Here is a 25,038-nt window from a genome sequence, read left to right as displayed (position 1 = left end):
TTAAGTCTTTTTTTTCTTTTGTATTTATTTTGCTTTTTATTATTTGTAAATAAAACTCCTCGAAGTCTCCTCCTGCCCATGCAGTGCAGCTCCTTCTCCCACCCCGGCTGGGGACGCGTGGCTCCGCTGCCCCAAGAGCCCCATGGTTACAGGCTGAGCTCCACCCCCATCCCGGGGTCAGCACCTGGAAGGGCTGCGTGGGGCTGATAAGGACCACATTGTCTGCTTTCCTGTTTTGTCAGCACAGTGTGACCTCAGCCACGGGCCGGAGGGGCTGTGGGCAGGCGCAGACATACGGGCAGCACGCCGTCCCTGTGCTGGGAATAGCGGGTGTGAGGCTTTGGGGGAGGGTTGGGTTTGAGGAGGGCAGCAGCAGCTTTAGGGGGGAGGTGGGGGCTGCCTCCAGGCTGGTACCCTTGTGCCGTGCCACTGCTGTGCTCAGCTCTGTACCCACAGGATCACAGGGGGAGGAAGGGAGCCCTGCAGCTCAGCTCCTCCGTCCCCCTGCTGAGGCAGGTTCACCTCCATCACTATGAACAGCTTTGGCCCTTTAAAACTATTTTTAAAACATTTTTTTAAGTGACCATTTGCAGTGTGGAAACGTCACGGTCTGGGATCTTTAGCACAGCTTGCACAAATAATCTGAAATCAAACCTTTCTTTTTCATCTTTCGAAGCACCATTTCAGCCCTGCTCCCAGCCGTCGGGTTCCTGTTCATTTCTGCACGTCCATCCCGTGCCCACATCCCTACCTGCGCCCACACCCAGCTCATATCCACACCTCCACTCTCACCTTTCCCCCAGCCCAGCTCAGGGGGGCGCTGGGATGCTGCACCCCTCCTGCTCAGCACCCAAACGTGGCACCCATGCAGCTGCACCTCGCCCTGAGCTCCCGGGGATCACAGCAGGCCCTCAGCGTCGCTTTGGCTCCTCGGCTGAACGCTTTCCATCCGCATTTTCTCCCTTTTCCTTTTCCTCCTCCTGGCTCCGAGCGCTGGCTGGGCCCCAACACGGAGTGCGGCGCCACCTGGTGGCTGCAGCCCGCCCTGCATCCAACGCCTGCAGCGCCGCCCGTAAACACGCAGAGCTCCATGTAAACATCGGCGCGATGCACACAGCGATATTTACACATATATGCGGATACATCGATGTGCGGGAACGGGAGGGGCGCACGCTCACACACACACACCCTGCTGTGCGCCTGCTGCCAGCTGGCCCGAGCCGCAGCCTTGTCTGAAAAGGCACAAAAATCAGCTCCAAAAATAGAGCAGGAACGGCTTTACTCACCAGAATACAACTCCAAATATTTTGGGAACGGTTACTGGCACTCAGAAAGTCCCACCTGGGGCCAAAGTTGAGAAAAATAAGTTCTGTTATTTCTCCTAAAAGCACCAGATAATGTTTTAACCCTTTCATACAAAATCCTCTGTCCCCACAGAAAGAAACACAGCCGTCACAAAACATTCAGTGCACAATTAAAGGCCAATTAAAAGAATAACTACACAAACATCATTTTGGAGGCACAGGGGAGAAAAAAAACCCAAACCTTTTCAGTGATGATTTGCACTTTTGTGGCCGTATCTCAGATTTACGACAGCATTTATTCCCTGAGCCGTGCAGCCATCGCCCCACAGACCAGCCAGGAAATGGTGCCAGGGGTCTTTTATTAGAGCTACAAAAATTAGCTGTAAACCGTTTCCAAGCTTGGCTTCCACAGGCAGAAAGAAATCAGTACAGACATTGGCAATGGGAGACCTAATCCTGCCTGCCAACAGCACAAGGCAGCCCTGGGTTTTGCTATGATTCTGAGGCTGGCAGAAGATCCAGGCGCTCCCAGAGGCACGGCCCAGAATCTCAGCATGGCACAGACACCCCCAGTTTGGTTGTCACACACTGTGGCACAGCCCTGCAGCACAGAGGCACCCGCCGCCATCCAGCAGGGATGAGGAATGGGAGCAGGGAGCCGCCAGCAGGGCTTGGGGCCCTGTGCTCCTTCCTGCAGCACGGGGGGCACAGCGAGGGGCAGGACGGCCACCACCCCCCTTGGCCTCGGGCCTCACAACATGCGAGTCATGACCATGGTGAGGAAGTCCTCGTAGCCCAGCCGCACGTTGCCCGCCATCCCCGTGTCCTTCTCACGGAAGGCCTCCGTTAGGCTCTGCAGCTGCATGCAGATGTGAATGAAGCGGTCGAGCTGGATGCTGGGGTTGGAGGACCTCTGGGTGTAACGGGACAGCAGCAGCTGGCTGAACTGGGGGCTCAGGTTGTAGCCCATCTGGGAGAATGCTGGGAGTGAGAAACACACAGATTAAACCCCTCCGAGAAGGGAAACAGCGCCCTCCCAAAGCGTGTTCCTGAAGGGCTTCTGAGTGCAGGCAGGGTCCTCAAGAGAGAGGAACCAAATCCAGGCAGGAATTCCAGACATTCTTCCCCTCCATCTGAGCACACACCCAAGAGCTCCTCCCAGAACACAGGGCTTAGTCATGTGCCATCAGGAAGGGCAACAAAGAAGGGATTTCCCTAAGGAAGTTCACACTGTGGCCGGTTCAGCCTGATGCAGAGGACACCTGGAAGCTCAGAGAGAACCAACAGCAGGAATGGGGCTGGGCAGGGGAGGGAGGTCACTGGATTGGCTATTAGGAAGAGAATCTCCTCTGAAAGAGTGATCAGGCATTGGCAAAGGCTGCTGGGAAGCAGTGGAGTCACCCTCCATAGGGGTGTTGACAAAACGTGGACATGTGGCAATCAGGGATGTGGTTTAGTGGTGTGGTGGTGGGCTGGCAGCTGAACCAGATGACCTCAAAGACCTTTTCCAACCTTAACGATTCTATGCTGGGCTGCAAATTAGCACCAAGCAGGCAGTGCTCCCTGGGGAACTCGAGTGTGGTGCCTCAGCCCCTCACCCACCTTGCTGGAGCTCACTGAAGCTGATGGAGCCCGACTGGTCCCTGTCATACTGCTGGAAGAGGTTCTTCCACTGCTGGATGAAGCGCAGCAGGGCTGAGAAGCCGTACACATCCATGCGTCCCGACCTGCTCCTGTCAAACATGTCTGGCAGGAAGGCAGAGAAGCACACAGGGCAGTGAGGAGAAAGCACCGACCCTCCTGGGGAGCCCAGGACCGCGCTTTGGCTCCAGCGCTCCCCCCAGTGCGCCCACATGGAACGGCCCGGGGGGGGGAGGGGAGCGGCCCCCACTCACTGATCATCAGCAGGCAGGTCTCGTCGTTGAACGCCGACCAGTTGGAGTTGAGCAGCGCCTGTTTCAGCTCCTTCACCGAGATGTAACCGCTGCGGTCAGCGTCCACCGCCTGGAACCAGGCGAAGGCCTCGGGATCCACGCCCTGCGGAGCGCCGCCTGCGGAAAAACGGCATCGGCGGCTCCGGCTCCGGCCCAGCGCGCGGCCTCCTCCCCCTCAGCACCGCTCCCCGCTCACCTCCAGGAGCGGCTCCTCCGTAGGGTCCCGCCGGGGGCGCTCCGTAGGGCTGCCCGGGGGCCGCGCCGCCGCCGTAGGGGCCTCCGGAGTAGGGCCCGGCCTGGCCCGCGCCGGGGTAGCCCTGCGGATGGGAGCAGAGCTCGGTCGGGGGGGGCAGCGCCGGGCCAACCGGCCTCGATCCTCCCCAGCCCGGCCTCGGAGCCCCGCACAGCACCGCACCGCACCTGCCCCGGAAACCCCGCCATGACTCTGCTTCCGGCACCACTTCCGCCCCCGCTCGCTCCTCTTCCGGTCGTCTCGGGCGTCTCCCACTCCTATTGGTCGAACCTCGCAAATGAGCCCGGAGGTCCCGCCCCCACTAGGTGATGCGGATCACGTGACGGAGAGGCTTAAAGCGGCGATGTTGGATGGGGGAGAGTGGGGCTCACAGGGTTGGGAGCCCGCAGGAGCAAGGACGGAAACCTCCGAGGAGCTCCCAGGGCTACCAGTAGTGCAGGATTCCCCCCACATCAGGCCCAGAACCATCATCATCACCATCATCAACATTATATCCCTGTCACCATTACCATCATCACCCCCACCACAGCCATCACCATCTCCACTGTCATTGCCATCAGCCACATCACCATCATCATCACCACTGGAGTTGGACTTAACAGGTTGTTATGGGACCAATCGGTTCTTATGGTGGTTCTTATGGGACCAATGGCGGATATTCTGTGATCTCTATCATCAATATCACACTGTGCTCATCGCCATCATCACCATCATCATCATCACTGCCATCACCGTCATCAAAGGCAGGAGCAGGGTGCTGGCCTCAGCTCCATGCACAGGGCTGGGGACAGGGATGGGGACAGGATGATCAGACGAGACACCACACAAGAGGAGTCAAGGTGTGGGGCAGCAGCACGGCTGTATTTCGGCTGGGCAGGATCCACCTGCCCTACAACAACCACCCACCCGCGGAGCCGGACAACACCCACAGCCCCGGGACCGGCGCAGCCCCCTGGAAAACGGGGGCAAGAATAAGAGCAGCAGTGGGGAGCAGTGGGGCCGGCTCAGCCGAAGGGACCCTTGGCATTCTTGGGCTGGAAGAGTGGCTGCTCCATGGGCAGAGCGCCCATGCACTCAGCAGGGCTGCAGTGCCCCGTTTTGCCTGGCGGCCCCGTGGCACCTGGGGGACCGGGGATGCCGGGGATGCCCTGCTGCCCCACAGGGCCTGGAGGGCCCATCTTCCCATAGCCTGGTGGCCCTTGGGGACCTGGAAGGCAAAGAGAGCAATGGAGGAAGGTGGCACCAAGCTGACGGCATCATCAGGAACACGGAGAGGGGATGGGAAGTCACCTGGGGGTCCTGGTGGGCCACTGTCCCCCATCAGCCCCATGCCCTTCTCCCCTTTCTCTCCTTTGGCACCTGGCTCCCCTGGAGGAGAGATGTGAACGGTCAGACCCCCATCGCAGCAGACACCCCAGCGCTTGGGGACATGGTGGGCAGCACCTACCCCGCATGCCTGGCACACCCTGCCGCCCTTCTCTGCCAATCTGCCCTGGCATCCCTGGGGATCCTGGGGGTCCCGGCCGGCCAGGCAGCCCATCCTTGCCCGGGGGACCTGGTCTGCCTGGGGCTGCCACCATCTCCACCGGGAAGTGCATCCGTGAGGTGTAGTATGCCATGCGCTCTGTGGGGACAGGCGGCTCAGCGGGGGCTGGGGAGACTGGAGGAGCACCAGCCCTTGCCCCTATCACCCCCGTTACCATCAAACATCTTGCTAATCTCCTGCTGGATGAACCTTTTGATGTCATCGTAATTCACCACGTCACCCTGGAGGAGATACAGAAAAGACACGGCTGCTGAGCCCCGGCTCTGCGCCTTGGAGTCGAGCTCCTGCCCCCCGGCTGCCCCCTGCTTACCATCATCCCGGGGGGTCCCGGCAGCCCGGGGCTGCCCGCAGGTCCTGGTGAGCCGGGGGGGCCCCTCTCTCCTGCAGGACCCCGCAGCCCTATGGGGCCCATGGAGCCACTCTTCCCTGGCCCCCCAGGTGATCCAGCACGGCCCTTCTCCCCAGGGTACCCTCGCATTCCAGGGGACCCGGCTTCACCCTGTGGGGACACAGAGAAGCAGAGCTCTCACCGTGGCACCCCTGATGTGGTGTAGGGCTGGGGACACCATGGGGGAGCTGTGGCAGACCTCACCTTCTGGCCAGCAGGTCCTGCAGTGCCAGGCTTTCCTGGGGGGCCCTGGGGAGACAGAGAGGTGTGGGGCGGTGGGGCTGTCCAGGGGGCACCCCAGCATGCACTGCCCCTCCTGTACCTCTTTACCAACGGGTCCATCCGGCCCCTGCTCCCCCTGTGGGATGAAAGTGAGGTGATATGAGGTGTGCTTGGCGCAGTGCTCGCAGTCCCCTGTGCCCGCCCCCTGCTCTCACCGGTGGCCCTGGGTGTCCCGGTGGCCCTGGCTGTCCTGGCATTCCCGGCAGACCTCGGTCCCCCGCTGAGCCACGCTCACCCTTCATCCCCTGTGGTGTAGATGCAGTATGAGATGGGGATGGCCACCACTTTTTGTCCCCATCTCTGTCTCCATCCTGCTGCCACTTGGGGGACCACAGGGCAGCCCCACAGGTACTCACCACTCCGGCGAGGCCAGCAGGACCCGGCTGCCCCGGGCTGCCAGGGGGGCCCTGGGGACAGAGAGAGGGGTTTCAGCAGGAGACAGAGCCCCTTGGTTTGGGGACACAGCCCCATAGCACTCCCTACACCATCCTAGTACACATCAAGGGAACAGAGCCACTTACAATGAGTCCCGGGGGTCCCTGCCGGCCTTGGGGTCCCATGGGGCCGGGGTCACCCTGCAGGAGGCAGTAGGATGAAGGGAGGGCGTAGGTCCCATCACTCAGCACAGGGCTTCTTTGCCCCCTCCCCACTTTCTCACCTCCGCCCCAGGACGACCCGTGCTCCCGGGAGGACCAGGTTTGCCACAGTCACCCTGCAAGGACAAAGGGACGGGGTTGGCAACACAGTGCATGGAGAGCCTCCCATAGGGCTGTCACCACTGCAGGATGACCACTGCTCTGGGGACAACGAGGGACCCCCAGCCACTGACCTTTGGTCCGGGCAGCCCTGGGTGCCCCGGTTTTCCCTTGAAGCCCTGGAGGGAGAGGAGAGGTAGGTTGGGGTCAGGACTTGCACCTGCCACAGTAGTGACATTGGTGCAGCACGTGGGACAGTGCGGGCACCAAGAAAGCCATCGCTCACCGGAGGACCCATCATTCCTGGTGGCCCAGGGGGGCCGGGGTCACCCTATGGAGAAAGAAAGAGACAGACATGGGCTGGGGACATCCAGGGGCTATGGGGTGGTGCTGCCCCCAGAGCTTGGCACATCCCAACGCCTCACCCGCAGCCCCGGCTTGCCATCCTTGCCATCCAGTCCTTCCAAGCCAGCAGGGCCCTGCAGGGACAAGGAAGGGATTTGGGGGTGACGAGCCCAGAACGGCTCCTCAGGGACCAGCACAGGAACAGGAGCAACTGTGATAGGCAGGGGGAGCCCTTACCTGAATGCCTGGAGGTCCAGGAGGTCCAGGGGGCCCTGGCATCCCTGTGGGCCCCCGCACGCCCTCACTGCCCTGTGAGAACAACACCAGGGTCAGGGTGGCCCCCTGGTGCCACCACCCGCTCCTGTCCCCATGGCACTCACCTTCTCTGCCGCAGGTCCTGGTGGCCCAGCAGGGCCAACCTTCCCTGGGAAGCCGGGGGGGCCCTGAAGAGGAGAGCAATATTCCCCAGGGATGAATGAGATCCCCCATCCCCCATCTCGTGCATCCCTTCATCCCCAAATTCACTGCAATGGGTTTGCTACAGGGATGCTCTCTTTGCATTGTCCCACTGCATGTGCCCAGGGAGAAGATATCGACTCCTGCCCTACAGGATGTACTCACAGGTGGCCCTGGGAAGCCGGGCTGGCCCTGGAAACCCTGTGGAGAGACAGAGCTGAGCTGGGTCCTGCCCAATGGCCATGGATCCTCTTCCCAAAGGGAACAAGGCCGGCAAGAAGGGGCTGTAGGGATGGGTTCGACCACCTGGGGATCTCACCTGATCGCCCTTCTCACCAGCACCGCCTGGGAGCCCGCGCTCACCCCTCGGTCCCTGCAGACAGCAAGCCGTGAGCCCCTTGGGGTCCCTGGGACCACCGCCCCCTCCCCACAGCCCCACACCTACCGCTGGCCCCATGGCACCGGGGAGACCATCCAAGCCTGGGGGGCCCTGGGGAAGGGAGAGCAGAGCTCAAATAGAGGCAGCGACAATGCTGCAGTGAGGGGGCATCCGGATGAGCCCCCAGCCCCTCTGCCCCACACAGCTGGGCACAGCGCTGCACTCACCAGTTCCCCTTTCTCCCCCGGTGGGCCCACGTAGCCTCGTTCACCTTTGATGCCCTGAAGGAAGAAGGAGATGGAGCGGGGACACAGGGCATGGATGGGACACGGGGCACTGATGGGACATGGAGAGGGGATGGGACATAGCATGGGGTGGGTCATGAATGTGACACGGGGATGGATGGAGGGAAAGGATGTGGCACAGGAGGTGGGGGGGCACAGTGAGTAGAGGGAATCAATAGGGCACTGGGGACACTGGGACAAGGGACAGACGGGGCAGGGGTGAGCCCTGCAGGGATGTGCACTCAGCGCCCACTCAGGTCCCCTGACCGCCCACCAGTCCCTGGCAGCATGGGGGCCCAAGCAAGCATGAGAGGGGGGCACGGGGACACAGGAGGTGGTGGGGGGTTGGTGCATGCTGCAGGGCTCCCCACATTACTCACAGGAAGGCCAGGAGGGCCTGTGGCACCGGGATAGCCAGGCTGTCCTGGGGGGCCCTGTGTAGGGGGAGGGCGGTGCTGAGCCAGCTGCACCCCAGGAAGGTGCGCAGGGACAGCAGTGCCCCCCAGCCCCTCCTGCCTTCCCCCCCATGGCACTCACCGGCTCCCCTTTGGCTCCAGCCAGCCCAGCAGGGCCTCGCTCCCCCTGGAGACCCTTTGGAGGGGGAGAAAAGAGGAGCTGCAGGGGGGCTGCACTCCCAAGAGCTGCGCTCTGCCCCCCAGCTCTGCTGTGCACATCCTGGGCACACACTGGGTGTAGGGGCACCACCACCTGTGCCACCCCCCAGTGCCAGGGCAGACCCTGGGGGTCTGCAGGGAGCCCAGCCAGGAAGGCACTGTGCAGGGGTGCCCACAGGCAGGACACCTTTTGGAGCACAGCTCCAGCCTGGTTAGGGCACTCAGTGCCGCCCATCCTCCTGCAGCACATGAGGCACGGTGACACAGGTGACAAGAGACACAGGTGACAGCCAGCAGCCCCTGGGCTCGATGGCAGAGGCTGCAGGGGGGGTTAGTGGTGGTTATGTGGTGCTGACACAGTGGAGTCTGGACGGGACAGGCTGACACCACAGAGCGACAACCCACACAGACCCACACAGACCGTGACGTTATGGTGACGTTAGCAGGTGAGGGGATGGGAGCAGGACGAGGGGAGGGCAGGATCTTCCCAGAGCCACTGGAGTGGGGCTGCCACCAACCCCACAGGCACTTCCTGAGAGTGGGGATGGCAGGAGGATGAGGATGAAGATGATGAAGATGCAGATGGACATGGTGGTGGATGCTGGTTGACCCTGGAGGAGCCGGGGACCAGGGGAAGGTGAGGATGAGCGCACCAGCTGCATGGCAGCATCCCCCCGGCCCTGAGAGGGGCGGGCTGAGGACCACCGGCTGCACCCAGCGCACACATGTGGCTGCACCATGATGTGCCTGGCTGCTGGCTGTCCCACCCTCCTGGCACGTGGTGTGGGACCCAGCACGGATGGCAGAAGGGAGCTGCACCCTGAGCTCAGGGCGATGAGCCTTAGACCAGTGAGAGCCCCTGAATGGAGATGGAAGGCATGAATGGATGGAGATGTGGGGAATGGAGAAGGGCAGAGCCGTGCTGTGGCTGCTCCCGGGAAGCTGGGATGGGGACACAGCCAAACCAAGAAGCAGCGACAGACGGCACAGAACGGAGCCCTGCTGGGTCCTTACGGGCAGTCCAGGTGCGCCAGGCGTGCCAGGAAAGCCTGGGGGGCCCTGAGGGGAGAAATGGGGAGGTCACAGCCTGGAAGCGCCCACCGGAGCCTGGGCTGAGCCCTCAGAGTGCCACACAGCAGGCGGTGCGGGGCAGCTCAGCCCCAGCTCAGCTCTATAGGGTCCTGCTCCATCTCCGTGCCGCTGCTCCACGCTGCCTGTCACCGTGGCCTCATGGCAGGGCACCAGGTCCTTCCTTGGCGACTCAAAGTGCAGTGACATGATGCCCACGCAGCCCCCCACCTCTGAGCATGGCTACTTACGATGGGCCCGGGTGGCCCTGGGGGTCCCCGCTGTCCTGGTAAGCCCTGAGGAGGGAAAGGTGCCATCAGATGGGACCACGGCATGGGGACACGGCCCCACTCCAGCTCCAGGGGCACCCACCTGCTCGCCTCTCTCACCCGGGACACCTGGGGCACCAGGGAGCCCAGGTTCACCGCAGTCTGTGTCTGGGCTGTCACCCTGCAGGAATGGCACCAACGTCAGCACCTGCATCAGGAGCCCAACGGCATCCAGCCCCAGCAAGCACCCTGCCAAGCAGCCCAGCGGAGCAGGGCCATGTCCTGAGTCACTCACCCGAGCCTCCTCAGCTCTTGGGAACTGGGCAAAGCACTGCAAGAAAACCCAGAGTCACCGGGGGCTGAGCTGGGAGCAGCGCTCAGCACCCTCTGCTCCCAAGTGTACAGGATCAGCCCATGTCCCTGTGCCAGCTGCGTGTGGAAGCGTGCCCAGAGCCTGCCCAGCCCTGCAAGCACCTGCTGCTTTGCACAAGTGCTGCTTTGCACAAGTGCTGCTTTGCAGAAGTGCTGCTTTGCACGCCTGCTGCACAAGCTGATGCCGGGGTGCTCGGGAGCATCTCTGCATTTCACCCAAGGTGCTCCAGTCCCAGGTGGCAGCCGTGCCAATACTCACACGAGCACAGCCCTCGTTGCCGGGGGCTCCTGGCATGCCTTGGTCTCCTTTTTCCCCCTTGAAGCTTCTGGGTGCTTCAAAGGCCGCCTGCAGCTGTGCGCAGTCCCCACAGATGTTCTGGGAGGAGGCGGGGGGTCAGCAGCTCCCCGAGGGGCTCAAGGGGGTGGTGTGACCCCAAGTCCCACCCCAAGCTCTCACCTTCAGCACCTCAATGTTCCTCTCAGCCATGACGGCCAATGGTCCCTGCAAGATATGAGGGAGGGATGCAGGAGGGATGCATAGGGATGCAGAAGAGAAGTGGCAGGGATGCATAACAGATGCCTGCAGGGCACTGTGCCTGGAACAGCCACCACCTACCAGGTCTCCTGCTGGCCCGGGCAGCCCTGGCAATCCGTTGTGTCCTGGGACCCCCTAAAGCCAAGGAGAGAGCTCTGACTATTGAAACCCTTTGCCCAGTGAGGGCTAGGATGTGTCCAACTGGGCGCTCCACTGTTTCCATTTTCTGCCACTTACCTGGCGGCCCGGGGCACCAGGAGGACCGGGGGGACCAGGCGCTCCAGGAGGACCCTACAACACCCCAAAACAGGCAGGGAAATGAGCAGTGAAGCAGTGTGAGCTGGAAGCTGTGCCACACGCAGGGACTGCACCCACCTGGGGACCCGGCTGGGGCTGCCAGGATGTCCCAGTCCAGAGTCCTGGAGCTCCCTGGGGCCAAGAGAAAGGAGGGATGCTCAGTGGGATGGCACTGAGTTGTGGGAATGGGGATGGGAGCCATGGCACTCACCGGCATCCCAGTGTGGTTGGGGTCCTGGCGTGGGCTGGGGGGGCACGCACATTCCCCGGGGTCTCCCTGCAGAAAAATGGAGCAAGAGCAGAGTGGTGGAAGGCAGCAGAGGTGCAGCCCCATCCTCACCCCAGCACCCGCTCACCTTCTCGCCCCGGGCACCCTTCTCTCCCTGCAGAAAAGCACAGATGGATGTCAGCAGGTGGCCCCCAGCCCCACTGTGCCCCCATCACATCCCACACCTACCGGCATCCCACTGGAGCCAGGCACCCCGGGGAGCCCCCGCTGCCCTTCGGGGCCCTGAGAGGAAGAGGAGCATGAGGAAGCTCAGAGCTCAGCACCAAGAGGACAGTGATGGCCATGTCCCCCTCAGGGCTGCACTTACTGGTGGCCCAGTGACGCTGATCCCTGGTGGTCCGGGGGGGCCCACGGCACCTTTGAGCCCTGGCGATCCCTGCAGAGAAAGGACAGCAGGAGCTGAGGGCAAAGGGGGGCAGAGAGAGCTGGGGGTGCACAGTGGCAGAGCCCTGCCAGAGCACGGGAACGTGAGGCAGCAAAGGGGGACAAAGCTCAGTGCCATGTTCCTATACCTTGGCTCCTTTCTCTGCTGCCATTCCTGGAGGTCCCTGGGGCCCTGGTGGTCCCTGGGGACAGGAGATGCCGTTAACTCTCCCCATCCATCCCACTCAGCCAGCAGCAGTGACAGCATTGTCCTCAAGGCCACTCCAGAGCCAGGACTGTGCTGTCACCATCGACACAGGGATGCTGCATGGGGAAGGTGTAGGAACTGTGGGGCTGGAGACTCTGCATCTCAGTGCCAAGGAGCCCAGAATAACTCTTACGGGGGTCCCAGGCTCTCCAGCGCTCCCGGGCTCTCCCTGGAAAAACAGAGAGGGAGAAAGGTGGCAGAGTTGCCTGGCACAGCAGAGCACAGCATGGCATGGCACAACACAGCATGGCTCAGCAGGCGCTCACCTGTGGTCCCGGCTTGCCAATGCCTGGCGGTCCTGGCTCGCCCTGCAGACACGAGGGGCAGTGAGAGGCATCGAGAGCCCCTCCCCAACGCCCACCCCCGTGGCCCCACTCACCTGCAGCCCTTTCAGCCCAGCAGGACCTCGGATCCCTGGCAGCCCTGGCTTCCCCTACAACACAGCGTGGTCACCCCAGGGCTCGGTGCTGGCGGGTTGCTGTGGGTCAGGGCACTCACGGCTCTGCCCGGCTGCCCGATGCCCGGAGCTCCTTGGTCCCCTTTGGCACCGGGTTTTCCTGGGATGCCGATCACGTCTGAGAAGCGCCCCTGCAGCGTGGGGCAGGATTCACAGGCGTCTCCCTGAGGAGGAGGGAGCAGAGAGGGGAGGTTGGGATGGGGTGACAGGACGAGGGTCTCCTCCTGAGCCACTCCAACGCAGGGTCCTCACCTTCTCGCCTTTGGGGCCGGCCGGACCCCTGATGCCCGGCTCACCCGACAGCCCTGGCAGTCCATCTGTGCCTGGTGTGCCTGGGTCCCCAGGGCTGCCCACGTCCCCCTGGCCAAGAGAAGGCGATGGCTGGCACAGCGCAGGGAGCACTGCCCAGCTCCATGAACAGCGGGGTCCACAGCCCCCTCTGCGTCCCCACCCCATACCATCTCACCTTCTGCCCTTTCTGCCCAGCATCACCAGGCTTGCCCTGTGGGAATGGAGGAACTGATGAGGCCAGAGCATCCCTGGGCCCCTAAACAGGAATCCCTCAGACACTGGGGGAACTCACCGCTCTTCCAGGAGCACCATCCCTGCCCTGTGGTCCTGGTGCTCCAGGCACAGCCATCACTGTTGCTGCCCCTTCCAGTGCCTGTGGAGCTGAGGGACACTGCCCACACGGCTCACCCTGAGGGGCACAGCGTGCTCAGAGCCAGGCATGGGGACTGACCCCCAGCCTCATCCCAGGGCCCACCTGCACAGGGACACTTCAGTGATGGGGCAGGGAGGTTGGGGACACAGCGCAGCACTCACCTTCTCCCCTTTGAGCCCTTGCACGCCTGGATCACCCTTGCTCCCAGGGAGCCCCTGTGATGGCAGAGATGAGCCTGCAGGGTTCACAGACCCCCACAAGCCCCCCACCCGCACCCTACCCACCGGTCTGCCTGCAGGTCCCTCCTGGCCACCAGCTCCCTGCAAGACAGCAGGGTCGGGGTCTGGGTCAGGCAGCCTCCCTGAGCCCATGGAGTGGGCAGAAAGGGGGCTGTGGAGTCACCCACCTTCTCGCCTTTGATGCCAGCCAGCCCAGGGAGGATTGCTTTGTCCTGCTGATCAGCACGTGTGGTCACACACACAGCCACAGCAGCATGGGGATGGAGTCCCAGTGGGGTTGGGGGTCTCAGCCCCATGCACTCACCACTGATCCCAGTTCACTCTCACGCCCCTCGGGGGGCTCCCGCAGCAGCGCAGCGAGGACACGGGTGTCACAGGACAGGCAGGAGTCCCCCTGTGAGAGGCATGGGGGGCTGTGGGACTGTCTGTGGGGCAGGTCAAAGGGACAGCGGGACGGGGGACAGCAGGACGAACACTCACCTTCTCCCCTTTGATCCCATGGATGCCAGGGTCTCCCTGGGAAGGAAAGAGAGGAGCTGATGCTCAGCGCTGTCCCACTCCAGCGCGCTCAGCCCTGCATCACCTACCCTGTCCCCTTTGGGTCCTGCAGGGCCGGGTCTGTCCTGGAGATGGAGAGGCAGTATTTAGAGCTGCAGAGACAAAATCCCCCTCCTACCCTCCCACAAGCTCACAGCCCGACCCACCGACACTCCGTCCTTGCCAGGTGTCCCGGGCTCCCCCCTGGGTCCAGGCTTTCCAGGAAGCCCCACAGTGCTGAGCATCCCTGTGGGCAGAGCAGGGCACGGCTGGCACGGCTCACCCTGCAAACAGGGACAGTGAGACACAGCCCAGGGGAGGGGGCTCCCCAAGGGGCTCCGAGAAGCCTCGAGCCCCCAGCACCCTGCACCCACCTTGTCTCCTTTGGGCCCCAGGACACCGCGTGGTCCCTGCAGGAGGAAGGCAGCGGATGGCAACAGGGCATTGGGTTCCTGGAGGTCTGTCTGCCTGCACACAGCACCTCCAAACCCCCAGCTGCTGTGGGGTCCATCCCAGCCCCCAGCAAGGCTGTTGGCCATCCCAAACCCTTCTTATGTCTGGGCTTGGATCCCACTCAGGACTCGGGCCAAGCAGCCCCAACCCTGCGCCAAGGAACCCGTCTGTGACCCCGGTTTGGCTCCAAGTGCAGCATTCGGTACTCACGGGTGTCCCAGGAGATCCGCCAGGTCCAGGAGCTCCTGAGCTGCCCTAGAGCCAGAAGTCACAGTGTGAGCCTGGCACACTGGGAGCTGCAGCTCCTCAGCTCCATGCCCCCAACCCAGCATCCTCCCCCCTCCCCAGCACTCCCATCCAGCTCCATAAATCAGGGATTGGAACCAGCCCCACTTCTATATTTACAGGTGACCCCAGCAGCTGCCAAGCCCCCACAGAGGGGTCTCAGTACCTCCTGAGCAGCCCCTCCCCAGGCAAGGGGTTCCCACTCCCCTGAATGAGCCCCCAGTGAAGCCACAGCACCATGACACAACCGGAGAGGGTCCCACGAGCTGCACACTGACCCTTCAGGCAGGAGGAGGTAGTGGGCACCCCCCATCCCCCTCTACTCACCTTTTCTCCCTTTGGACCTGGGGGACCACCAGGATCACCCTGAAAAGCAGAGGATGGTATCAGCTGTGTGGCAGCCATGGGGCCCTGTGGGGCAGCATCCCCTCACTGCCCCTCCTGCAGCGATGCCCACAGCACAGCATCCATACCGGCTTCCCCGGAAAGCCGATCCCCGGTGCGCCCGGTTTCCCTGGTGGCCCCGGCTCTCCCGCCAGCCCTTCAGGTCCCACGAGGCCCGGGTCCCCCTGGAAGGGAAGGAGGGGTGTCCACGGCGTTGCTCCCAGGTGCTCTCAGATGCCCCCAACACCCCACTTACCTTCTGGCCCTTGGGACCCACCACGCAGATCTCTCCAGGCCGGCCCTGATGGATGGATGCGTGGTGAGTGTCGTGCATGGCACAAGGTGGGCAGGTCTGGGGGTGCTGGTGCCCCACAGCCTGCCCCACAGCTGGCACTACTCACATCACGACCTGGGCGGCCTGGCTTGCCCTGGAGTCCCCCGTCACCCTTCTCGCCCTTCTGGCCCTGTGGGACAGACAGACAGATGTCACCAGCATCACCTCCCTTGGGCAGAGTTCTGTCCCCTCTGTGCCTCTGGGCTCCCCATCCCCACATCTGCAATGTCATCTCCTCACCTCCCCAGCGCTGCTCTTTGTCCCCAGTACCACTGCCCCACATCCCCCCAACAAAACCCTCCAACCCCACATCAGCACCCCCAGCTCCCGGCACCCCTGTCACCACGCTGTGCCCAGATGTCCTCAACCCATATCCTCACCTTCTGCCCATCAGCACCGGCCACCCCTGGCAGCCCCTGCGTGGGACAGAGAGGGCAGTGTGAGCAGGACCCTCAGGCACACATCTTGCAGAGGATGTGCGTGCAAATACTGACATCCAGCAGGAGCCCCAGCCCCACTCACCCGCTCTCCACGCTGCCCCTGCTCGCCCCGCGGCCCCTCAGCGCACTGGGGACAGAAGGGGACAGAAGGGGATGAGGTGGGGTTGGAGATGGGGCAAAGGGGTCTGTGTGGGGCGGGGGGGGGGGGGCTCACCTGCACAGGGCCAGTGGGGTCTGCACGCACGCAGTCAGCACCCTGCAGAGGGGAGGAGGTGGCTCAGAGTGGGACACAGCTCCGGAGCCCCATGGCACAGGGGGACAGCGGGATCCCTGCTGGGGAAACTCACACGCTCGCCTTTCTCCCCCTTGGTGCCGTGGGTGCCAGGCAGGCCGCGCTCTCCCTTCAAACCCTGTGAGAGAATGGGTGACAAGAGGTGACATCACTGCCCCTGCATCCACGTGCACCCCTCACCAACGTGCCTGGGGCACAGCCGGGGGTCTCCGCAGCCAAACCCTGCTGGAGCTGTCCTGGGGGGGACAAACCTACCTTGGGTCCTGGGGGACCGAGTGTCACCTACAGAGAGGAGACAGAAGTGTCAGTGCACCTGGCACAGCCACAGGTGACACTGAACAGGGACCCAGAACCCCGTGCAGCCCCAGGACACTCACATTCGTTGGAGCCGTCTGCGGTGGGCAGGGCGGGCACTGCAAGAGATGGAGAGGGCATCTGTACCCACAGAGCTGTGGGGATGTGTGGAGTGGGAAAAGGGAAATGGAGGAAAGAGTTCCAGCCCCAGAGGGGGCAAGCACATGGCCTGGCGCAGGCTGTCCCTGTGGCTTTGTGGCTGACCACAGCTCTCAGAGCCAAAGCAGCCACTTAGGCACGTTGCCATGGGACTGAGGAATACATGACTGAAGGCACCCAGGGGTCCCCCCTGCCCACGGCCCCCAGCCTCACCTCCTCGTTGGACATCCCCCTGTAGCCCTGTGGGAAGCAACATGGAGCAGAGGTGAGAAGGAGCATCGGGCAGGCTCAGACCCCCCTGCACCCCTCAGCCCACGCCAAGGGGTCCCTGAGCCCCCAGGGATGCCCAGTGGGATCCCATTGAGCCAGACAGGGCGGTGCAGGGACGGGGCACGGGCTGTGCTGGAGATGTTTCCCAGCTCTGTGGCCGCTTGGAAGGAACAAAGAGGCCCTGAGTCGCGGTTGGGATTGCTCCAGCAGCAGCAGAGAGCAAATGGGGCCTTCATTCCTGCTCGGGGGAGCAGACACGCCGCTTCCTGACAGCAGCTCTGGCAGAACTGCCCGAAGGCGGCGGAGGAGGAAGAGCAGCACAGGGCATGTGGGAGTGGGGCGGGGGGGGCGGGGGGCTCCTGGCCACCCTCATCTCACCTTCTCCACATAATCTCCCTTCAGGCTGCTCTTCTCTCTCTCTGGCTCCTGGGGAGAGAGCAGAGCATCCTGGGGTGATGCCTCTGCGTGCACCCCTGGGGTACCCTGAAATTGTACCCTGGGCTGATGCTGCTCCATGCACCCCCCCGGGTTACCCCACAGCTGCACCCCAGGGCAACGCCACCCCATACACCCCTGGCTACCAACCCACATCTGTACCCTCCCCAACAAACAGGACCGGCAGCCAGCAGCCCCCCCCATCCTCCCACCCTCCCCAGCGCTCAGTGCCGCCGGCTCCTGTGCGCTCCCTCCCTCCCAGCTCTTCAGTGGAAAAAGTGAGGCAGGGCTTTTCCAAGGCTGAATCCACGTGGCTGCGCGCTGAGGCTGCCAGCACGCCGCCTCACCGAGCCCAGCGGCTCCTCCAGGCAGAAGCAGCGTGTGAACACCCGGCCCTGCGGCTGCGGGGAGATCTCGATGAGGTTGCTGCTCTGCATCAGCTCTGCCTGACGCCGCGTCTTGGGCGCTTCAGGTTGGCACTGATGGAAGACAAGAGGGCACAGGGGGCTGTGAGCCAACGCAACTGGGGACGGGGATGCGCCCTGCACTGCGGTGCTGGTGGGGAGATGTGCAGCAGTGCTCACGACGCATCCCCAGCCACCCGCAGCCCCGGTTCCCCCTCCAGCAAGGCTCTGCTCGCAGCGCTCACCCCGCTGGCTGAGATCTCGCAGCATCCCTCGTGCCGGGCCAGCTCTGCGTTGCAGTAGATGTGCGCCTGCTGCAGGTCGAACTGCGGCACCGCGGGGCAGTGGGGTGAGGGGTGATGGCCCCGGTGCCAAACCCCGACCCCGCAACCCCACGGGGACTCACCCGCACCGGGGTCCCGCGCACGGCATCCAGCCCCAGGAAGGCATTGCCCTCAGGGGTCAGCGCCCGCCGCGGCGCCAGCGGTTTGGAGGAGATGGAGCCGCAGTCCACATGCAGGGACACAGCGCGGCTCTGCACAGCCAGCAGCACTTTGTGCCACCGCCCGTCAAAGAGCGACGAGACGGCCTTCCCCGTAAAGACGGTGCTGACAAACGTGGATCCCGGCGCCCTGGCTTGGAACTCCAGGCTCTTCTCAGGGCCGTGCACGGACAGGGAGAGCTGGCAGAGAGGGGACACCGTGCTCACGGCCAGCACCTGGCGGTCCCCTGGCCCCACATCCCACGGTCCCACAGCCGTACCTGGGGGTAGCCGTGGCGGTCAGTGACCTGGAAGAGGTACCAGTGCTCCCCCGTGCTGTTCTTCTTCAGCAGCAAGGTGAGGATGAGCGTGAACTCAGGGGGCAGCCCGTGGGGGAACACCTGCCTGCAGGAACAGGCATCAGCAGGGCCCAAGTGAGCTCCATCTGCACCAACCCTGGGCCTCCACATCACCACCAACACCGCATCCCAAACAGCCCTGCAGGGCTGTTCCCACTGGGACAGGAGCAGCTCTGGTCCCAGCGCCATGCTGCAGGGCTGGGAAGCGCAGCCCCAGGACAATGCTGGACCAGCAGCTGTATGGGGCTGGGAGCTGTTTGTGTCTCTGCTGGAACACAAGTGGGCTCTGGCTGGGAGTTGCCAGCGCTTGTGCAACAGGAGCTGAACAGGAGATAAACATCAGAGCTGCTCCCTCCTGCCTGATGGCACACGGACCTCAGTGCCACTTTTCCCAAAGCACAGCTCCACAGCCCCACATCTCAGCCCCACAGCCCTCACAGCAGCCAAAAGCACATGCAGAGTTGAGGACAGAGCATCCTCATGCCTACACACAGCCCAGCCTGTGCCAGGGGCTCTGTCCCCACCCCTGCCCCATGGCCCAGCCCCACTTTGCACCCCGAGCGCCGGGTATCCCCACACATCCTACTGGTGCAGCACCCAGGAGCGTTTATTGCTGCAGCACTTGGTTTTGTCCCTGGGCAGCCATCCCCACTCCAAGGGCCGTGCAGGATGGATGCTCCCACGGAGGCAATGTGCTGAGGCAGCCACAGAGCCCCACTCTCCGCCCGCTCCACCACTGCAGCTATTTGCTTTGGGATGCACTCAGCTCCCAACCTCCACCACAGCAGCAATTTTCCAAACCGCCGCTCTGGAGCAGGACCAGGGTGGCTGTGTGGGAGTGGGCCGTCCCCTCCATGGGGCGCAGGGCCGTCCTCACTGGGCATCACAGAGTAATGCCAGGGCAGCAGAGCACCCATGGGTGCCTGGTGACGGTGCCATCCCCGCGCTGAGCTTTCCCAAGAACTGTCTCCAGGCACCCAGCCAAGAGCAACACCAGCCTGCAGCCTCCAAAAGCCATCTAAGGACTCAGCTGCCCGGGCTGGGAGCTGGCTCTCCTTCACCCTACTGTACCCCAAAAATCTGAGCCGTCTCCCCACTGCCAAACTCAGGAAATGCAAAGCACATCCCATTCCTACATTCCCCAGCACACGGATGCTCTTCCACCCCACGGTGTCCCCATGCCAGCGTGGCGGCCCCACAGAGCTGCTGGCCCCGATGCCATGAGTTGGCGCAGCCAGAGCAGAGCCTCAGGCACAGGCGGACGGGATGTGATGCAGACATCAGGGCTGGGCTCTGCACGGCCCCAGCAAACCCGCACCCACCGCTCAGAGCTGTGCAGCACTTCGGGCTCATCAGACCCCAGGCAGTGCCTGCCAAGTTCAGGACAGCAAAGACAGAGCATCCGCAGTGCAGCGGTTGCATAAGGGCTGGCTGCATCCCCACTGCCCAGAGTGATTTACTTTCGAGGAGGAGAGCAGGCAGCGCACACCATCGGCACCTCCGCACCCCTATGGGTGCCACAGCCCTGCTGCGTTCACCGCTGGAAGGGCCGGGTTCAGGCACGGCGCTGCTGGAGGGGTGGGTGGGAGAGGGCTGGGAATGGGGGGCTGCGCTCACCGTGTGGGCTGCACCAGCGGCACGGCCCCCAGCCGCAGCAGCACTGCTCCCCGTGGGCCGCGCACTTTCTTGACAGAGGAGACCTTCATCAGGTCGAAGCGCTTAATGAGGTTGAAGCCTGGTGGATGAAGGGGGTGAGGGCATCGCCGCGGCTGCGCAGCTCATCCCTGCGTCACCAGGCCCCTGTCGCCATCTCCTTACCCGTCACGTTCTCATACTTGTTCCCAACCAGATCCTCGTCCCAAAGCTGCGGGCACAGCGTCCCTGCAAAGGCAAAGCAGGGCATCAGCACCACCTCCCCGCAGTGTCACTGCAGTGTCTCCCAGCCGAGTCACACGCAGCCCCGCACCACGGCAGCTCCAGCACGGCGCCCACCAGGAGCAGAGCCACACCGTGAGCGGGCGCAGCACCATCTCAGCCCTGGCTGTGCACGGCGAGGTCACTGCACGCAATGCCTTCCCCAGCTGTGCTTTGTCTAGACCGGCCCTGTGCCTGGAATCACCATCAGGAGATGGGCCCGGCGCCGCGGCCACCCAGCGTGGGGAGGTGGTGTCCTGTGTGCCCTGCTGCATCCCCAGAGCTGGCGGCGCGTGGGGTGGGAGTGAGGGCTGCCAGGTGAGGGGTGAGGAGCACCGAGGGAATGGGGGCAGGCAGGAAGCACTGCGTCAGACCCAGAGTTGATAGATCACCGCTCCAACATCGTTCATCCACCTCCGCTGGATGCTGCCAGATGTTGGGAGGAGCGAGATGGAGGAGGAAACAAGAGGATATTGAAAGAGGGATTTGTTGTGCCTCAGTGCAGGCAGCAGCGCAGGGCCATCCCCCGCCTCTGTCCCCACAGCCCGCGCCCCACAGCTTCTCCCCATCGCTGCCCACTCCCTCGCACTGCAGGGCTGGCATTGGCCCTGGAGCACATCGTGCTGCCAGAGAGGAGCTCCATGCGCAGGCGGTGCTGAGATCATTGCTTGGGGCAGGGGGTAGAGCCTCACCCCCAGCACTGCTTGCTTTGAGGCCACCCCAGCCCTCGTTTCCCTAATTAACAGCCCGCAGTAGCATTGCCACGGGGTCCCACACACTGCACCAGGACCTCACAGTGCCGTGCCAACAACGGTGCTCTGCCCTCTGGCTGCCCCGGCTGTGCCAAGGGGCTGCAGCCCCTGCGCCCCCCAGCAGGATGAGCGCCGCTCCACCCCCACAAGGACTGATGCAACCACGGCCTCGCTGCCAGCAGCTCCTCCCCACCATCCGCCTGCAGCTCGCCCCACAGCCAGCCCCACACTGCACCCCACACACAGCCAGGGACACTGCAGAGGGGACTCCCAGGGCTCCACCAATGCCCACTGCTCCCCAGAGCATGGGCCCAGCCCCATGCCTCCGTTCTTTCCACGCACTGTGGCCAGATCCCTTCCCGCCTTGCACCCCAGAGCCACAATGCGCCATGAGCTCCGAGCAGCCCCACTACAGGACAGAACAGCCAGCTGGCAACCGGCACCTGCAACCAAAGCGTGGCCAAACCCCCCCCCCTTCCCTGCAGGGTGTTCCCAGTGCCGTGGGGGTGACGTGGGTGAGAGCGGGGTGTCCCCGGCCTGGCTCCCCACAGTGGCGCTGGCGCTGCTCTCGCTGGCCCTGGGCCCGGCTGGGACGCTGAGCAAAGCCCCACATCCCGTGCAGTCGGCACAGGGAGCGCACAGCCTGCCCTGCTGCCAGCGCCGCCGGCACGTGGGGACCCAGCATGGCTTGTGCTGACCCCCAGCCACCTCTGCCCCACGCTTCGTGGCTCCAGCATTGCTCTCTCATCTTCTCCTTGAACACCCAGGGACAGGTAAGGAGGGAGCATCCCGGGGAGTGCAGACCCCGTGCCCCTACTCTCTGTGCCCCTTACCTTCTTCTGCTGGCATCTCTGTCCCATCGCAGGCGCTGATGAGCCCCACCACGACGACGGCCCAGAGACCCCTCATGGTGCCCTTGGCAGCAGCTCGGGGTCAACTCAGCTGCCTGCAGGTGGGAGATGGGCAGTCAGGCAGGTGGGCGGTGGGCCCCAGCCATTCCCCACACTGGGAAACCGCCTGCGAGCCACCAGCATGGAGGAGGCCCTGAGCCACTCGGCCACAGCTCACACAGCCTTCGGGGCTGCAGTGAGGCCCCCACCCACTGCTGGATCCCCCCACCCAGATTTCACATTCAGGGTTGCTACCCGACCCACAACGTTCAGACGCACCCCAAAGTCAGGTTGAGGCGCCCCAGAGCCCCACGTGCTTCCTGCTGAGGACCCCAAAAGAACTCTCCGTTCTCTTTTGCCTCCCGGACCCACGTGGTTCCCTGGAGTGGTCCAAAGCACTTCGGGTCACTGCGACCTGACCCCCCCTCCGCCCGCTTCCTGCCACGAAGCCAGGCTGTGAAACAGCACGAGGCTGCTGCCCCGCTCCCCACTGCTCCCCATTGCCGGGTGGGACACGCACAGGACCCCCCGCACCCCCCCTTCATCCCCCTGCACCGCGACTTTACACCCTCGGCTTTGCTGTAGTCGCGCTCTCCCTTGCAGCCCTGCACTCCAACCTCACAGCGCTGCAGCCCGACCCGACACCACCGCGTCTCGGCTTTGCCACTTCTGCATCCCGGCTTTGCTGCCCTTCTACCCCGACTTCATAACACCGCATCCCAACTTTGTCACGCTGCATTCCAACCCTACACCCCCGCACCCCGATTTTATACCCCTCTATCCCCACTTTATGCCCCTAAATCCCGACATCATAGCACCGCACCCCGACTCTGTGCCATCGTTTCCCCAACAGCCCCAACATCGCACCCCTGCACCCCGACTTCACAAACCAGCAGCCCGGTTCCTGCCGTGCCCCGTCCTGTCCCGGTCTCCGCTCCCCATTCCCAGGACGCGGATCAATCCCGGTTCGGAGCACCGCCCTCCCCCGCCCGCTGCCTGGAGCTCACCTGCCGGGCTCGGTGCGGCTCGGGCCGGGCGCTGAGCTCCGGGCGCTGCGCTCCGTCCGACCGTCCGTCCGTCCGCCCTCGCCGCCGCCTTCCCCGCCTCCCTCCGGGGGGAGCCCGAGCCGCCCCCGGCCGCTGCCCGCCCTCCTCCTTCCCTGCACGGGGCGGGGGGGTAGGGCAGAACCACCGCCCTCCTTCGCCTCCCGCCTTCCTCCTCCTCTTCCTCCTCTCCCTCCTGGCCGGCCGCCCCCCAGCGGGGGTCCCGGTAACGGCACGCCGCCCTCCTCTCCCTTCCCATTCCCCCCCCCCCCCCCGGATTGTCCTGGGGCAGCGAGCCCCGCGCTCTGCTCCTGTCCATGGGAAGCGGCTCCTCGTCCCCTGGGGACACTGAGACACGGGGGCACAGAGGGACATTGGGGCACTGCAGCACAACTGAGGCACCGGAGGGACGTTGTGGTGCGGGAGGATACTGGAGCACAGAGAGGAGGACATTGGGACAGTGGGGCACGGGGGGACACTGAAGCACAGAGGGTGACCCAGGTGCTGGCCCGAAATGCAGCAGTGTGGGGAGCACGGCGTCCTCCCGGGATGCCCCTGTGCTCACAGTTCCCTCAGGCCCAGCCCTGGGACCCACATGCAGACCCCACGGCACAGCACTGCCCCCCATGAGCTGCGCATCAGCCCCAGGCATCCCCTGCGTCCCCTCACCCCACTGCAACGCAGCACCGCCGCGCCTCTGCTCGACCGCTTCCCTCCCAAATTAGGACGAATCTATTTACACTGAAGCTTTACAAATGTGTGTTAGGGACGCATGCATCTCAATAAGCGCGCTCTAATTAACAACTGATATTTATTCAGCCCGCAGTAAATAAGCTGTCTGGGGCAGAGCAGGCAGCGCTGCTGCTGGAGCGGTGCGGTGCCGTTTATCCACCCGGCAGCCCCTGAGATGCGGTGACAGAGCGCTCAGTTCATCTGCAGCTTGCCTACTGTAGCAATTAAGGCTAATTAAAGCAAGTGGGTATGAAACATCACGAAACTTTTATCATTCCTTTTTAGTGGGTGATTATTCACTCTGAGCTGCTCTCTTTGCAGAGCCTCCCAGCGGCTCCACGCGGGTTCGAGCAGGGCACCGGCACCTGGCTGCAGCCTGGGAGCGTCCTCTCGCCCCTCGGTGCTGCTGGCACAGCTGTGGGTCGTGTTGGGGGTGGTCCCACTGTGCCTCAATTTTCCCGTTCTGGTTGGTTGTTCCCGGTGCGGTGGCACAAAGGGACTCTGCTGGCATGGAGAGCGTGGGGACAGCCACAGCACAGAGGTGACCGCAGCTCTGTGCCGTTCCATGCCAGCACGTGGGGCAGGAGACTGCATCCTGCTCCTCCAGCTATGGGGCAGGCTCAGGGATGGCTTTTTGCTGCCTTCTGCCAAAGGCTCCGTGGGGATGGCGGCCTCAAGCTCCACTGAGAGAGCAAATGTCCCCCCACCATCCCCCTGGAGCAAGGATGGGAAGAGACCGCGGGCCCCCGGGAAGCGCCGAGGCGAGCTGGATTTCCAAGAATCAGCAGCACCAGCGGCCAAGAAACCCGACCCCGAGCAGAGCGCTGCAATTTTCAAGCTGGAGACAATTTGCCTCCGATGGAGCGTCATGCGGTGCAGCGTCGTCACCGCGGGGCTCCCCGCCTCCACCCCTTGCTCGTGCCAGCCCGGAATTCCTGCGGTGTGAATTCCGGGTTTGTGGCGCTGGAGCAGCAGCTTTGTCTCTTCTGGTGGAAGTGCTTCTCCACAAAGGCGGAGGCGCTCAAACCCGAGCAGAGGAACTTTCCGTGCCGGCTGCTCAGCATCGCAGTGTTTTCTCCATCGTTTCCGCCCCCCCAAAACCAAACATTTTTGGCACGGGTCTTTGTGGCACACAGCGGCTCAGATGGAAAATGGCTGTGATGCTCTCCAAGCCTGTTCCCCCGGACGCCACTCACACCTCGTGCACCCACCAACGGGATTTGGGGCTGAAGACCCCCGCGCTCCCTCCTATGCATCCCCAGCCCTACGGAACGTCACT

The 25,038-nt window shown here is 63.6% G+C and overlaps 2 protein-coding genes across 2 annotated transcripts; both read right to left on the bottom strand.

The window, feature by feature from the left end:
- Window positions 1-1,462: 1,462 nt before the first annotated feature.
- On the bottom strand, window positions 1,463-3,712 carry PEF1 (penta-EF-hand domain containing 1). The gene is made up of 5 exons (XM_042885070.1): window positions 3,659-3,712; window positions 3,435-3,555; window positions 3,200-3,355; window positions 2,907-3,050; window positions 1,463-2,285 (listed from the first exon to the last, which is right to left on the bottom strand). The coding sequence occupies exons 1-5, from the start codon at window positions 3,677-3,679 to the stop codon at window positions 2,056-2,058; spliced, it is 672 nt and encodes a 223-aa protein (XP_042741004.1). The 5' UTR covers window positions 3,680-3,712; the 3' UTR covers window positions 1,463-2,055.
- A 621-nt stretch (window positions 3,713-4,333) lies between these two features.
- On the bottom strand, window positions 4,334-23,073 carry COL16A1 (collagen type XVI alpha 1 chain). Its single transcript, XM_042885071.1, has 72 exons — window positions 22,992-23,073; window positions 21,928-22,040; window positions 20,247-20,309; window positions 20,046-20,163; window positions 18,351-18,474; window positions 17,995-18,270; window positions 17,834-17,914; window positions 17,532-17,663; window positions 17,128-17,175; window positions 16,693-16,719; window positions 16,404-16,439; window positions 16,282-16,308; window positions 16,082-16,144; window positions 15,949-15,990; window positions 15,817-15,861; window positions 15,675-15,710; window positions 15,362-15,424; window positions 15,217-15,261; window positions 15,050-15,145; window positions 14,904-14,942; window positions 14,502-14,546; window positions 14,213-14,248; window positions 14,006-14,122; window positions 13,889-13,924; window positions 13,782-13,817; window positions 13,606-13,695; window positions 13,469-13,516; window positions 13,347-13,382; window positions 13,224-13,277; window positions 12,982-13,098; window positions 12,865-12,900; window positions 12,651-12,758; window positions 12,440-12,562; window positions 12,321-12,374; window positions 12,208-12,249; window positions 12,075-12,110; window positions 11,823-11,876; window positions 11,618-11,686; window positions 11,479-11,532; window positions 11,378-11,404; window positions 11,233-11,298; window positions 11,100-11,153; window positions 10,962-11,015; window positions 10,806-10,859; window positions 10,647-10,691; window positions 10,449-10,565; window positions 10,113-10,148; window positions 9,921-9,998; window positions 9,800-9,844; window positions 9,495-9,539; window positions 8,404-8,457; window positions 8,247-8,300; window positions 7,810-7,863; window positions 7,649-7,693; window positions 7,523-7,576; window positions 7,369-7,404; window positions 7,128-7,190; window positions 6,985-7,056; window positions 6,828-6,881; window positions 6,689-6,733; window positions 6,537-6,581; window positions 6,366-6,419; window positions 6,229-6,282; window positions 6,064-6,114; window positions 5,863-5,952; window positions 5,748-5,783; window positions 5,630-5,674; window positions 5,348-5,536; window positions 5,192-5,258; window positions 4,939-5,115; window positions 4,782-4,859; window positions 4,334-4,698 (listed from the first exon to the last, which is right to left on the bottom strand). Exons 2-72 carry the CDS (start codon window positions 22,001-22,003, stop codon window positions 4,496-4,498), a joined length of 4,869 nt encoding a protein of 1,622 aa, XP_042741005.1. The 5' UTR covers window positions 22,004-22,040; window positions 22,992-23,073; the 3' UTR covers window positions 4,334-4,495.
- Window positions 23,074-25,038: the final 1,965 nt, after the last annotated feature.

Source organism: Lagopus leucura, unplaced genomic scaffold, assembly GCF_019238085.1.
Source record: "Lagopus leucura isolate 7727_CA_CO unplaced genomic scaffold, USGS_WTPT01 Super-Scaffold_100048, whole genome shotgun sequence".
NCBI classification, from domain to species: domain Eukaryota; kingdom Metazoa; phylum Chordata; class Aves; order Galliformes; family Phasianidae; genus Lagopus; species Lagopus leucura.
This window is presented reverse-complemented; position numbering and strand designations above follow the sequence as displayed.